The sequence below is a fragment of the Leopardus geoffroyi genome, chromosome C2 (assembly GCF_018350155.1).
Source record: "Leopardus geoffroyi isolate Oge1 chromosome C2, O.geoffroyi_Oge1_pat1.0, whole genome shotgun sequence".
NCBI lineage: Eukaryota > Metazoa > Chordata > Mammalia > Carnivora > Felidae > Leopardus > Leopardus geoffroyi.
The window spans coordinates 149,430,272-149,444,404 of NC_059333.1; the positions used below are offsets into that span (position 1 = coordinate 149,430,272).

The window sequence follows — 14,133 nt, forward strand, 5'->3', positions numbered from 1 at the left end:
AGTCATTACAAAAGTACGCTCTTTAACTTAAGGACAAACACTTGCACCCAAGCCTTTTAAAATATGAAACAGGCCTCACGGGTTTTTTTATTTTGTTTTTTAGAATCTTCAGCAGGCTCCAGGCTGAGCATGAAGCCTGATGCGGGACTCGATCCAACCACCCTGGGATCATGACCTGAGTCAAAATCAAGAGTTAGACACACAACTGATTGGGCCACCCAGGCACCCTGGGTCTCACAGTTTTTAAAATCGTAAGTGACCAGTGTAGCCAAGAAACAACATAAGATTCTGTGACAGACCTAAAGAATTCTTTCCCAGACCCCTATGTCTGCAGATGGTCTCCACTGACATTGGCACAGCTTCCCACACACCTGATGTAAAGAACCACCTAAAGCATGTGTTAAAAATTCAGATTTCTCAGGACCTCTCTGGGTCTGGAGTAAATCTGAGAATCTCCCTTTTAAATAAACGGGTATCGGGGTGCCTGGGTGGCTCAGTCGGTTAAGCGTCCAACTTCAGCTCAGGTCACGATCTCATGGTCCGTGAGTTCGAGCCCTGCGTCGGGCTCTAGGCTGATGGCTCAGACCCTGGAGCCTGCTTCGGATTCTGTGTCTCCCTCTCTCTCTGCCCTTCCCCCACTCATGCTCTGTCTCTCTCTGTCTCAAAAATAAATAAATGTTAAAAAAAAATTTTTTTTAAATAAATAAATGGGTATCATGATCCCAGGGTTGTGGGATGGAGCCCTGTGTTGGGCTCCTCACTGGGCATGGCGCCCTCTTGAGACTCTCTCTCCCTCTACCCCTCTCCCCTGCTCTCACTCTAATTAAAAAAAAAAAAAAAAAAAAGGAAATTAAAAAAAAGAAGGAGGAGGAGGAGGAGGGGAGCCTGGATGGCTCAGTTGGTTGAGCATCCGACTCTTGATTTCAGTTCACGTCATGATCCCAGGGTTGTGAGATCAAGCCCCACGTCAGGCTCTGTGCTGTGCATGGAACCTGCTTGAGATCTCTCTCTCTCCCTCTGCCCCTACTCTCCTTGTGTGCTCTCTTTCTAAAATAAAATTTAAAAAGGAAAAAAAAAGTTTTTTAATAAATAAATAAATGGGTGATTTTCATAGTATGCCAGGCTTCAGAGGGGGGACACATCCAATGTAGGCACCATGACATCGTTTGACACTGTAGCTTAAGCTGTAGGAACTGGGTGTATCTGTGTAAATTCTGCGAAGGCCAAGCTACACTTTGTTGAGAGCTTTGTTGAAATCTCTCAAATTTACTTTAAGATACTGGGCAATCAACCCCTCCAGCTTCTTATCATTCTAAGCCCCTGCCCCATGCCTCTTGTTATACCCCTGGGGTCTTCCTGTGATGCGGTGTGGTTGGGGGAGGTGGGGAGGAAGATGGTGTGTTAAGATTCCAGAACTAAAACTGATAAAGGGGAAGGGTACGGTCATTCAGCACTGAAGAAAGCTCTCCTAAACCTCAGAGACAAAAGAGAATCAAGCTATTTCTTGATTCCAATTTTAAAAGAGGGGTCCTAATTGTCTTGCAATCCATATTCCCACCCATATAAATATGTATATTACTTTTTAGTGCTAACCCTGCAATTGAAGTGCAAGTCAGGAAGTCTGACATAAATGATGATTTTGCATCTTCTTCAAAACATTTGACTCATCTCATTATTAGTATGGAAAGTTCCCTAGAAGTTTCCCTCATTAAAGATTCAAATGACAAGAGAGACAAAGCAATGCTGTGTGTCTACTCCTACCTGGGTGGTCAGGACTGGGAGATAAAGGGGCTATTTCAATTTGCAAGTTTAAAGACGCATATATAAGCAAAGGCAAATTGTATTTCCAGACTAGCCTGCAGAGACCAGGAACCCAACTAGTTAGAAATGAATCAACAAGTTAACTACAAAATTGGCATCTACTCGAAATCCCAACCTCCTGGATTTCCTAAACTAGGTGATTTCTGGGTTTCTGTCCCTTTTATTCCCTGTTTTGCTAACTATTTTTAAAAATGGGATTATGAAAATGGCAATTGTCCCAGTAAATTCTGTCCCAGTGGCCTTCTCCCTTGCATCCCCACTGGAATGGAGGGTAAAGGCAAGTATTTTGCCCAACACACATTTAGAAAGTAACCGCAATCAACACCGATCTACCCTTGAACAGATCAGCAGCCTTTCCTTCCACTTTCCTTTTCTGGTGGAAGAAGAGGGATCTGGCTGCCTCTGGGCCAAAAGACTCAACTGAGAAATGGCCGGGTAAGACAATCCTTCTGACAGACACCCAGATAAGAGCCGGCCTCCTCTCACTCCTCAAAATGACCACCACGAGTAACTGGCTTTATTCCCAAGGACGAAGGTGTAAAGAGAGCTGGGCAGTGTAGCCATTGGGTCAAGACAGGAAGAAACCTCCCTCCCCTGCTTGGCTTCTAGAATGGATCCGTGGGAGCCATGGCCACACCCGACTCATCCGTGGGCTGGGACAGGCGCTCTGCTGGAACCGACGCTCCCATCCCAGTGATCCACTGAGATCCACACTTTAAAAAGTTAGGGAGGGCTCAGTGAGTCACAAATCACCAAGGAAACTACGAGAGTTCACTGACGGTTCTGAAAAGAAGCATCCCTGTCATTGCCTTTTGGAGTTGGGAACTTGCTTCAAGAGTAATATATCCATGAGAAAAAAAGCATGTAATCATCTTTTCCCCCAAAGACCCTTGGAGCTGCCCACCACCACCATTACTCAGGATATTTAAAAACACACAGACTCAACATGACACTGTCTTCACATAATGCTGGGCGGCGGGGGGGGGGGGGGGGGGGGGGGGGGGGGGGGGGGGGGGGGGGCGGGGACGGTGGGGCTCAACTGGGGAACTTTCTCAGCACATTTACTACCCACCCACCTTCTCCAAGAAAGCCTCTAGGTCCCTCTCCCATGGCCCTTGCCGAGGCAGAAATTAGCAGATAAGAGACAATTATGTAGCTCTTCTGCTTACTAATGAGGCCAGCTCCCAGCCTGCCACATCATTCAGGTTAATCAAATGTGGTCATGGTCTTAGAGCAGTCTGAAACTCCCGAATCAATTAAAAAACAGTTACCTTACCTATTAATGGTTCGTGTGGGGCTGGGAACACTAGGGAACAGACCCTCAAACTGTATATATTGTGTCCTGTGTGTGTGTGTGTGTGTGTGTGTGTAGAAGACATGTGATTTGAGGGTCATTTTGAAGAAGAAATTAAGTAAGACAGATCAACTGTGCCCATGCCCAATTCTGGGGCCCAACACCACAGGAGCCTAAGGTGCCTCTCCTGTGGCCTCTCTGAGAATGCAGCTCAGTGCTATTTTCCATGTATCCGGAACCTCCTGAGGCCTGTCCAGCCACACAAACTCCACCCAGTCTCCTCTGGAATGTGCCACACCCTCCCTGCACAAACTGTGCCCTGTGACAGAAGGAGACAGTCTCTCCCTGCCCCTCCCAAAGTCTCCCCACCCCCATCTCCGTGGGATCCTACAAGCAAAATTCATTGGAATTGCCTGCTGGGTGGGAAGCTGCTTCTGCCTTTTCTCCGGCCTCCCCACAGCCCCCAGGTCTGGGCTCAGGAAAGGGAGGATTCCTCCAGGCCTGCCACCGACAGTCCAGAGAGCCACCTCCTGAATACACCATTCCCCAGCCCCGCCAACAGCACAGAGGTCAGAACACATCTCCCCTTGCACACACACGCGCGCGTGCACCACCACCACACTCGCGCCTCACCCCCAAGAGAATTCAATCCAAGAGAAGTATAATGCTCACAAGCCCTGCACACCAACACCATCTGCCCCCCTGAGCAAAGACCGACTGACCACAGAGGGATCTCAGTGAGCCCTGCCCACCTGCCATCTCCTCCATCAAGCTTTGAAAACTGTCAGGGCCATGCACGCCTGCGGTGGTGCTGGTTCTATTGCCCCCCCCTCCCGCCTCTCTCCCTGGGAAAGGTTTCAGGACCAACACCCCACCCCAGAGGGAAACAATACCCCTACACATCCCTGCTCTGTTTTGCGGGGGCCATAATTACCGTCCGAGCATTCTTCATAATACCAGTCTAGTTCATAATAATCCGCTTCAATAAATTTCTGCATAGTCAGTATTCTTGCAGAGGAGAGAACAGACTTCACAGCGCCATCAACATCAAGTAAAACGCTGCCATGCCTCCCTGCCCTTCCAGAACACCGGGCAGAAGAGCATCCTGAAACACAGCAGAATGAAGCTGTGCATTCTTAATGACAGTCCGAAGTCAACACAGAGAAGGTGCAGCCAGGAGAAAAATTCTGGTGGGATGAGGACAGGAGGGAAGGGAGGTGATTTGCAGAGCTCCTGGGGCCCCCGGGGCAGGTCTGCTAATAAAGCAGCGGCAGCCAGCAGCCCTGAATGGGAGTATCCGGAATCGTCCTATCCAGACGAGAGGATGGTGACGTCACGGACACACACAACCACCCCGAGGTCTCACTCGAGCCTCGCCTCCCGCTCCCTGCTCATCTTTCAATCTCACCGTTGCCATAGAAACTGGCCAGCGCTGAAAAATGATGCAGAGATGGAGGAAATGTCTTCCTGGGAAGCTGGGAGCAGGGGCTGTGAGGTGCCACCCAGGGAGAAGGGAGGGTGTGGGCAGGTGGGGCCGGGGACTGCGCCCCCATCATCACTCCCAAAGAATGTAAGAGACCCTGGGCCACCACAGAGTCTGCATCGGAGAAATGCCACCATTACTTCTGGTTTTCTTTCCCCAGCCTGATTTAAAACACCGAACATCTTTTCTTAAAATCGTTGACCGCCACCTAAGGAAAATGTAAATTACTTTAAAAAATGGAAACGTGTTCGCTGAGAGGCAGTTCTGCTCACGCCTTTGCTCAAACTTCTGGAAAAACAGCCTTCGACCTACAAACAGAGAAGCACGCCATTACAGAGGGGCCCGTGCAATTCGATATACTGTTTCATGGACACTCGTGTGTGTAATCAAAGCATAAACACACACAGCGGAATGAAACAACCCACTTTCAAGACAGTGGTTGCCTCGAGGGAAGCAGGGAATGGGGCTTTGAAACTGTCCTTGTAAACGCATCTGTAATGTTTTATCTCCTGAAGGAAAAAAAAAAAAAAAGGAGTTAACATTTATTAGTTCCGAGTGTTTGGCATGTTTTAAATACTTCTTTAAAATGAGTCATGGATAGGGGCGCCTGGGTGGCGCAGTCGGTTAAGCGTCCGACTTCAGCCAGGTCACGATCTCGCGGTCCGTGAGTTCGAGCCCGGCGTCGGGCTCTGGGCTGATGGCTCAGAGCCTGGAGACTGTTTCCGATTCTGTGTCTCCCTCTCTCTCTGCCCCTCCCCCGTTCATGCTCTGTCTCTCTCTGTCCCAAAAATAAATAAAAAACGTTGAAAAAAAAAATTAAAAAAAAAAAAAATGAGTCATGGATAATGAGACAGATTTTGGACTTCTTATAGGTAACTCCCTCCTCTAAAACAGAAAGGTTTCTCAGTCCTAGCGCTAGTGACATTTAAAGCCAGATCATCCTTTGCCAGGCACCCGCAGGCTGTTAAGCAGCATCCCCGGCCTCTGCCCTCTTACTTGCCAGAAGCACCACCTTCTCTCCTCGTAGATGTAAGGAGCAGGCACTGCCAAACGTCCTCTGGGGGCCAAAATCTCCCTCAAAACCCTGCTGCCCTAAAACAAAACTACCTACAGAACCTCACCAGCCTGCTGGCCGAGAACTGGAACTATCTGTTGGTGTCCACAGCAGCAGCATGGGCTTGGTTAAGTGTTCCTCTTCGTGTTCTACTCAAGACTGTGTCAGCTGTGAATGAGTAATAGTAAAAGGTCTCTTTACCACTACGGAGAGGGCATGCTTCTCCCCTTCTACAGTGACCCCACAGGGTGATTTCTCTTTATTCCACCCGTGGCATATGGTGCCTCGGCTAACAAATGAGGAGGAAAAGACATCCCTCTAGGGCAGGGCTTCCCAGGATTTAATGTGCATGTAAATCACCCAGAGCTCTTGCTAAAATGCAGATTCTGATGCAGCAGGTCCATGGAAGGCCCAAGATTCTGCATTTCTAACAAGTTTCCAACGCAAGGCAATGCTGCTGGTCCCCAGACCACACTTTGAATGTGAGGTACTTCAACAGGATGAATAGATAGGGAGGGTAATAGACACAGTATGTGCATTTGAATAAAAAAGTTTCAAGAAGAAAACTATGTATGTGTGTATATATATATACACATTCATGTACGTACATACATACACACACAATGACAAACCCTACATATAGACTCTTGGGCAGCATCTGTACTATATATAAATCAATCTCAACCTTCCTAAATCATGAGAAGCAGAGGAGCCTTTAATGCTGTGTTGTGAGGTTCCCCAGAGCTGGCTTCCTGCACCTGTGTAGGCTCCAGAAGTTTCTCCCAGCTCCAGGTACCCTCTCCTTACTTCAGGGCCCTGTGTCGCTTTACCAGGCCATGCTTGCGTACCAGCACAGGATGCTACAGGGAGAGCTTCTCACTTGCCAGGCGGCCGACTGAGCCCATGTGGGAGAGCACGCCCAGTCCTGTGTGGCAAGTGGGGTTCCTGCCTCTGTAGCACCACCCAATAGCAGAACCCCCTCAAGTCTCAGAAGGGGAAAGGAAAGTTAAAGGCAGCTGGTGATGAATCTTGGCTCAAGTTGTAAACAGGCTTTTGGGAAAGTCTGGAAAATGTCCAGTGCCAAGGAATGGCACTGTCTCTGGCCATGCTGTCCCCAGCTGTCACCTACACCCTGGAGGACCTGTACCCCTCCCCACCCAATCCCAAATTCTTGCTGGGCAAAGTGGAGAGCAGACTCCATTGCCTCCCTCACTTACTTTAATTGCTGCCCTTCCCTCTCCCTGAACCCAACTTGGATACACATTTAAGATTTTCTAGGACATCTGCCTATTTAAAGTCAGCAGCCAATGATTTTAATTCCGGCTATACCTGCCCCCATTATCTGAACCTCTCCCTCCCTTTGGCCCTTTATCAGGTCTCTCTCTGGTGAGGACAGCACCTCCCACCAGCCCCACAGCAGACCCCCAAGTGGCCCTCCCACGTGTCATTCCTCACCTTAAGGGAGCAGAGGCTGGTGCCCCAAGGTTTTCTGAGGTTTTGTTTGTTTCAAGCTCCTCATGGCATTTCTAAAGAAGATTATAGGCCTCAGAGATAAACGAGTCAACAATTAACAGATGCCTCAAATACCAGCACATTCAACAGGTTCAATCCACTACGTCTGGGGAAAAGGGTCCAGTATGAGTTTGCAAAAGGAAGATGTAATAAAGGAACAGGAAATGCAAACTCTGTAAAGCATCACAGAAAGTCAGATGAGCGTAAAGACCCCTTAAACAAAGGCTTGGCACATGTACCTTCCAGTGCTATGAATTTTAAAAAATACTTTACCCATAACACATCACCATAAAAGCAAAAAGTAACAGGTGGATGGATAGAGGGATATAGGGATGTACAGATGGACGACAGACTAATGGCAGGCAGTTTAATTTCACAGTTAAGAGCATGGGCTTTAGCAGTACGATGGCGTGATGTTTGATCTGGGCTCCTCATTCGCCATCTCTATGACCTTCTTAGACCGAGTCCTATCTGCTAAATGGGGTGATTATAATACCCGCCCCAGGGATGAGGCGAGCCTTTAATTAATGGAAGGGAGAGCACTCAGCACAGTGCCTGGGACAAAGTGAGTTTGCAAAAAATATCAGTTTGGGATCATCCTCACCACTCAAATTCTGTAGGCCAGTATGGGCAGTTAAAAAGACAGCACAATTTTGTAAGCTATAATTAGGGAAATGAGGTAGAAACGGCACTTCTTGGCTTGTCCCAGCATAATTAACGAAAAGGGACTGAGTTCACAGTAATAAGCCAGAGTGACAGTTGGGTGGGGGGAAGGGCAGGGAGCGTATTTCTAAACAGTAACCTATTACTGAACACAACCTCTATCAAGTGCAAATATTGTATATATCCAATGTACATCTGAAGAAAATGGGAAAGAAAGAAAACAGAGCGTTATCAAGTACAAAGGAAAGAGCATCACTCATGGGTGACTTCCAGGAGCTCCGAGCAAGTATCAAAGTGAACATCTACACCCAAACTCCCATCTTACAGGGTCAGAAGGGGAAAGCCATCCATCCACAGCTCTGCAGAGCTGGTGCTGAGGTTAAGATCCAGGAGTATCTGCCTTCAAATCCACACTTTCATCCAAAAGTCCCACATGCCCCCCCCACCCCCCTCCACGAGGGTTCCAGCCCTCCCTCTCCCAGGCTTCCAGCAGCTGAAGAAGCAAGGTCCTCTTCCCGTGCGCCGGGCGGAGGCTGCCCCCATCACTGCCCCACCCTGGGAGAATCGGGATCAGGGACAGGGTCCAGGAGCAGCCTCAGAGAAGTCACCTCTCACTCACCCTCATCACCAATACCATTTAGGAAATGCAGGCTGCTCACCAGGAAGTCAGCACTTCCTGTCTCACTCATTCCTCAGACCCTGCTACCTAATCACCAGCCCCCCCAGCTGTGTAGACAAGGAAAGGGGGCCCAGAGACAGATTAAACAGCTCACCCAGGATCACTCAGCAATAAGAACATCTGGATATAAACTGGGCATGGTCCACCCCTAAAGTCTTTCCACAATAATTAAGAAAACATCTAAGGATTATTTACAAGTGAAATGTGGGAGAGAAAAAAGGGGGGGGCGACACAATGAAAGGAGATAAAAAAAACTCAAGTTGGCATCTCACAGGAAAAACAAATTGTGAAGCCTTTTTTTTTTTCCAGAACGAAATAAAAAACGGTCAGGAATTAAATTGAAACTATCAATGGGACTTTGTGATATTAAAAAGAAATACTATTTCCAGCTCTGTCAAGAAAGGGGCCCGGTAAGGATACCACTCCACCCACAACCAGCACGTCAACCTTCTGGTGTCCAGACTTGGGTTAAACCTCAACATGCCTCCTTGGAGAGCTGCTAATTTCATGTCTTGGGGTAGGAAAAATCAGGATCCGCCTACAATGCCAGCTTGCCAGAAAGCAAAGACGGTCCCATGAGGTCTTGGGTAGAGGTGACAAGGCTTAAAAGGATGATCATGGGCCAGGTTGTGAAATTTGCACATCAAAAACAGAATAGAGTTAATAACATTTAAAGCCAACAGGTTGAGTCTGTAAAGGCCATGAATGTCAGGGAATAACAAGACTGAAAGGGCAACCAATTGAACAAGGCTACAGATACATAAAGGGAAGGAGAAGATGATAGGAAGATATTTTTAATCCATCTTAAGAAGTAGGGGAAGGTGGGTGTGTAGGACTGTTCTGTCTCTGCCACTAATGCCTTTTACAAAGCATTACACGAACATTTCTCCAAGTAGGGTGGCTATGAATAAGCCACCCAGAAATGAAATGAGGAGGCAGGTCAAATAACAGGCCTGACGCTTCGGTCACAAACTACACCCGGGGTGGGGACAAGGCTCGAGTCCTGGGCCACAAGGAGAGCTGTATGTTCTCGTTTATACGCACTTATGAGACTCTAATAGATTTGGTCTGTTAAGGGGAATCGAATTATATCCATTTGTAATCAAATTTAAATTTTTAAAAGAACTTAATTTCTGAAGCGCCTGGGTGGCTCAGTTAGTTGAGTGTCCAACTCTTGATTTCAGCTCAGGTCATGATCCCAGGGTCGTGGGATCAAGCCCCATGTCGGGCTCCGTGCTGAGTGTGGAGCCTGCTTAGGATATTCTCTCTCTCTTTCTCTGCCCTCTCCAGACTCTGCCCCTCTCCTGCTCATGTGCTCTCTCTAAAATTAAAAAATTAGGGGCGCCTGGGTGGCGCAGTCGGTTAAGCGTCCGACTTCAGCCAGGTCATGATCTCGCGGTCCGTGAGTTCGAGCCCCGCGTCAGGCTCTGGGCTGATGGCTCAGAGCCTGGAGCCTGTTTCCGATTCTGTGTCTCCCTCTCTCTCTGCCCCTCCCCCGTTCATGCTCTGTCTCTCTCTGTCCCAAAAAATAAATAAACGTTGAAAAAAATAAATAAATAAAATAAAAAAATAAATAAAATTAAATTAAAAAATTAAAAACGAATTTAATTTCTAAGTCTCTAATTATTAGTTGTGTGAGCATATGAATTAAATATCCATATATAAGTGATTTTATATATATATATATATATATATAATTGAATGCATACATATACATATATATAATTTTGAATAGTTGTTCAATACGTTTAAAAGATGAGTCAACACTAACAACGATTAAAGTACAAATAACACAGTTATGAATGTGCTCCAAAGTATGTGACGTTACAGAACTCGCCATATGTCACTTTCCTCCGTGCCCTGCGGTGATGGGTGCAGGCCATGTGCTGTCGACCAAACAGGTGGGGAGAAGGACAGCTCCCGGTGTGCTCCCCTCCTGCCTGGAAGCAGGACCACTCGACAGCCCCAATCCCCTCTGGAGCATGCTCCGTCTCTAGAGCTTTCCTCCCTTCAGGAAATAGCGCGTCTGGCCTTCTACCTGCACCCAACAGTGGCCAGGAGCCTAAAGACAGAAGAGGGGAAGGCCCAAAGTGAGCTTCCTCACCTTCCATTCCAGACAGGGCTGGCGGAGCTCACATGACACACAGCCTTGCAAGCCGACCTTCCCTGCACCTGCTACAGAAAACTGACAAACAGGATGCTTCTGCAGGGCTCTCTTTCCGATGTTTATTTTTTAAAACACTGCCACTGCCAGTCACTGAGCTCCCGTGGCAGAAGGCAGGCTGTTAACAAACAGCTTGCTGTCAGCTACCCCCTCCCAAACCATCTCCACCTCATTTCAGACGCAGGAAAAGTAGGCACCCGTGCACCATGCTACCTCTAGGGTTCTCCGGGGCAGAACAATGCCTGGCTTCTAGAGAGACATCCAATGGCAGGGAGACAGCATTCAACAGAGCACTGCAGAGCCGACATGCACCTCGGCCTTGATGCGGTTATTAAAATCACCCACACATCCCAGAAGCACACAGAGAACACACAGAGCTCTGACGTGCCCCACACTTCCAGGTTGCTTGCTGCAGCCTCGGGGGCTGCCAGGGGCATTCCACTCCTGGGACCCAAAGGTCACACGGCAGATGGCACGGGCTGCAAATGCAAACCAGAAGCTCCAACGATCCCCGATTCTGTTCCTGCTGTAACTCTGAGTCTCTCCGGATGGAGCACGTTCTCCCAGGAGGCGCCGATGGGGTGCGGGCTGAACTGTCATGTCAATTTCCCACCTGAGACAGTTCCAACTTTGTCTCAGACGCGCAGGATTGACGTGAAAAGGGAAACAGTCAATCTGTACAGAACGGCTTGCCAAGCATTTCTGTTCTTAAAAGAAAGGATACTCAACATTGGAATCTGGTTTGATGAGGAAAAAAAAGCTGGCAGGCGGCAGACGGCGAGGTAAATTTAGAGGGGCCACAGGGGTAGGTTGCCCGCGGGATGAGTACCTGGCTGTCCTGGTGACCAGACACTGTGCCCAGGGCCACAGCTGCCACCAGGCAGGCCGGCACATGGCTAGCCTGGCCCCCTCCTGGAGACAGAACGTCCAGTCCCCCAGTGCCCGGTGCCTGGGCCCACACCTGGGTGGGGATGCCATGAGCCGGTGCAGCTCACGTGTGGGGTGCATCCGGGCGGCCAGAGCCACCGCTGACCCCGCAGACACCTGTGTAGCTAAAGGCAGTGCAAACAAGGCCAAAGAAGAGTCCACTTGTGTGACGGGTGAGCGAAATGGAGAGAAGGCACAATCCAGGGCTCATTTGGGGGCTCGCCTGAAAACCACATGGCATCAGGTCTCAGGCATGACAGAAGGACACGGCCAAAACACGGGCATTTACATGAGAGAAACTCATGGCATCTACTTATAAATATATTATAATGTATGCATTTTGGTATTATTTTTGTTAGCAAATGAAACTGAGAAGTTTTTCCCTGGCCATAAGATCCCTTTTCCATCCCAACACATGCTCCATCCCTGTAATTAATTTATCTTCCCTCCCCTCACTCAACCCCTCCCACCACACACAGCGCCTGGGTGAGAACAGACCCCCAGTGTTCTACAGGGCACCCCTCCTGCACACATGCACGCTCGTGCATGTGCACACTGCCCCCCCTGAATGTTTTCTCTCACGCCGCTCCTCATAGAATTATTAACCACCCCCCTATAGAAAGTCAGCACTGGGTGTTATTTATCTATCTGATCTGTGTAGGCTTAGTGCATATTGCAGTGGTTCTATTTTTGTTTCACTTAGAACTTTAATCAGATGAAGGCAATCTCTGGAAGGTAGCAAAAATCCAAACAATCTCTATTCTCTAATGCAGGTTTTTTATTTTGCTTGTTTTTGCCAAAAAAAAAATAAGATAAGAAAGGAGAAAAACTTTTCGTTCTTAATGTTTATTTATTTTTGAGAGACAGAAAGACAAAGTGTGAGCAGGGGAGGGGCAGAGAGAGACAGGGAGACACAGAATCTGAAGCAGGCTCCAGGCTCTGAGCTGTCAGCACAGAGCCCGACGCAGGGCTCAGACTCACGAATCGCGAGATCATGACCTGAGCCGAAGTCAGACGCTTCACCGACTGAGCCACCCAGACACCCCAGAAAGGAGAAAAACTTTAATTTAAAGACATGTATCTTGGGGTGCCTGGGTGGCTAGTGTCTGACTTAGGCTCAGGTCATAATCTCACGGGTTTGTGAGTTCAAGCCCCGTGTTGGGCTCTGTGCTGACAGTTCAGAGCCTGGAGCCTGCTTCCGATTCTGTGTATTCTTTTCTCTCCCTCCCTCCCTCTCTCTCTCTCTCTCTCTCTGCCCCCTCTCTCAAAAATAAATAAATATTTAAAAAAAAATTTTTTTAATGTATCTTTGCATTTTCTCTTATTTAAAAAGCATTATAGGGGCGCCTGGGTGGCGCAGTCGGTTAAGCGTCCGACTTCAGCCAGGTCACAATCTCGCGGTCCGTGAGTTCGAGCCCCGCGTCGGGCTCTGGGCTGATGGCTCAGAGCCTGGAGCCTGTTTCCAATTCTGTGTCTCCCTCTCTCTCTGCCCCTCCCCCGTTCATGCTGTGTCTCTCTCTGTCCCAAAAATAAATAAACGTTGAAAAAAAAAAAAAAAAAATTAAAAAGCATTATAAAATACTTGTTTGACATAGGCACTGGGCTGGGGCTTTGGCCCATTCAAACACGAAGCATACGTGAGTTCTGTACCCCTGGGATTTACTCAGTGACTATGGAAATTCTTTTCAACAACTTGTACTCTTTTAGAGCATAAGCCTTGCACAGATCTACATCTTTTTTTAAAATTTTTTTTAATACTTATTTTTGAGAGACAGAGCGTGAGTAGGGGAGGGGCAGAGAGAGAGGGAGACATAGAATCTGAAGCAGGCTCCAGGTTCCAAGCTGTCAGCACAGAGCCCAACACGGGGCTTGAACTCACAAACCGTGAGATCATGACCTGAGCTGAAGTCGGACGCTTAACTGACAAGCCACCATTGATCTAAATCTTAATGTGAAAAGTTCTAGGCAATTTAAAACGTGCTTAGAGAATTAGGCCAATATTTCTATAGTATTCTGAGAATTCTTTAAAATTTTCCCTATACCACCTGAGAACAAAAGCACTTTTATATAAAAAAAGCAAACACTACCTTTTTTTTTTTTAATTTATGAAGCTGGTTTTACTTTGTAACAATTTCTTAAAACTGAAAATTAAAGTCCTAAGTCTCTTAATTCGTATTATACAATACAGAAAAATACATTAAAAAAGAAATGGCAATAAACCAAAAAAATAACAATAAAAGAACTTTGTCATGGGATAGATACCCTTTGACAGAAGAGTAAAAAAGCTCTTGATGACATATTTCAGAGACTCACAGAACCTGACTAATTTTCAGATAGTAAATCTGAATTCCAAAGAGGCTATGTGATTTGCTCAAGGTCACATGGAGTTGGCAAATGAGGGGGACATGGCCCTCTAACCTAGGGCTGACTGCTGGGTCTCTGATGACTTTTCTTCTCTAAGAACCACTCAGGAGAAGAAAAGCTTCATCATATAAGGAAGTTACCTAAACCTCAAGTAGACCTCACCTTCTCCTGC

At 47.5% G+C, this 14,133-nt stretch overlaps 1 protein-coding gene across 12 annotated transcripts in view; it reads right to left on the minus strand.

The window, feature by feature from the left end:
* Positions 1-14,133, minus strand: part of TRAK1 (trafficking kinesin protein 1) — a 194,950-nt gene that overhangs the window by 66,077 nt on the left and 114,740 nt on the right. For 2 of the 12 annotated variants that reach the window (XM_045437015.1, XM_045437023.1), the window contains exon 1: positions 4,050-4,388. The exons of 8 other annotated variants lie outside the window; for them this stretch is intronic. In XM_045437015.1, the coding sequence (XP_045292971.1) occupies positions 4,050-4,113 (64 nt within the window). In that variant the 5' untranslated portion in view covers positions 4,114-4,388. Of the gene's footprint in view, positions 1-4,049; positions 4,391-14,133 lie in introns of those variants that run through there. 2 more of the 12 variants (XM_045437014.1, XM_045437016.1) reach the window with 2 other exon arrangements.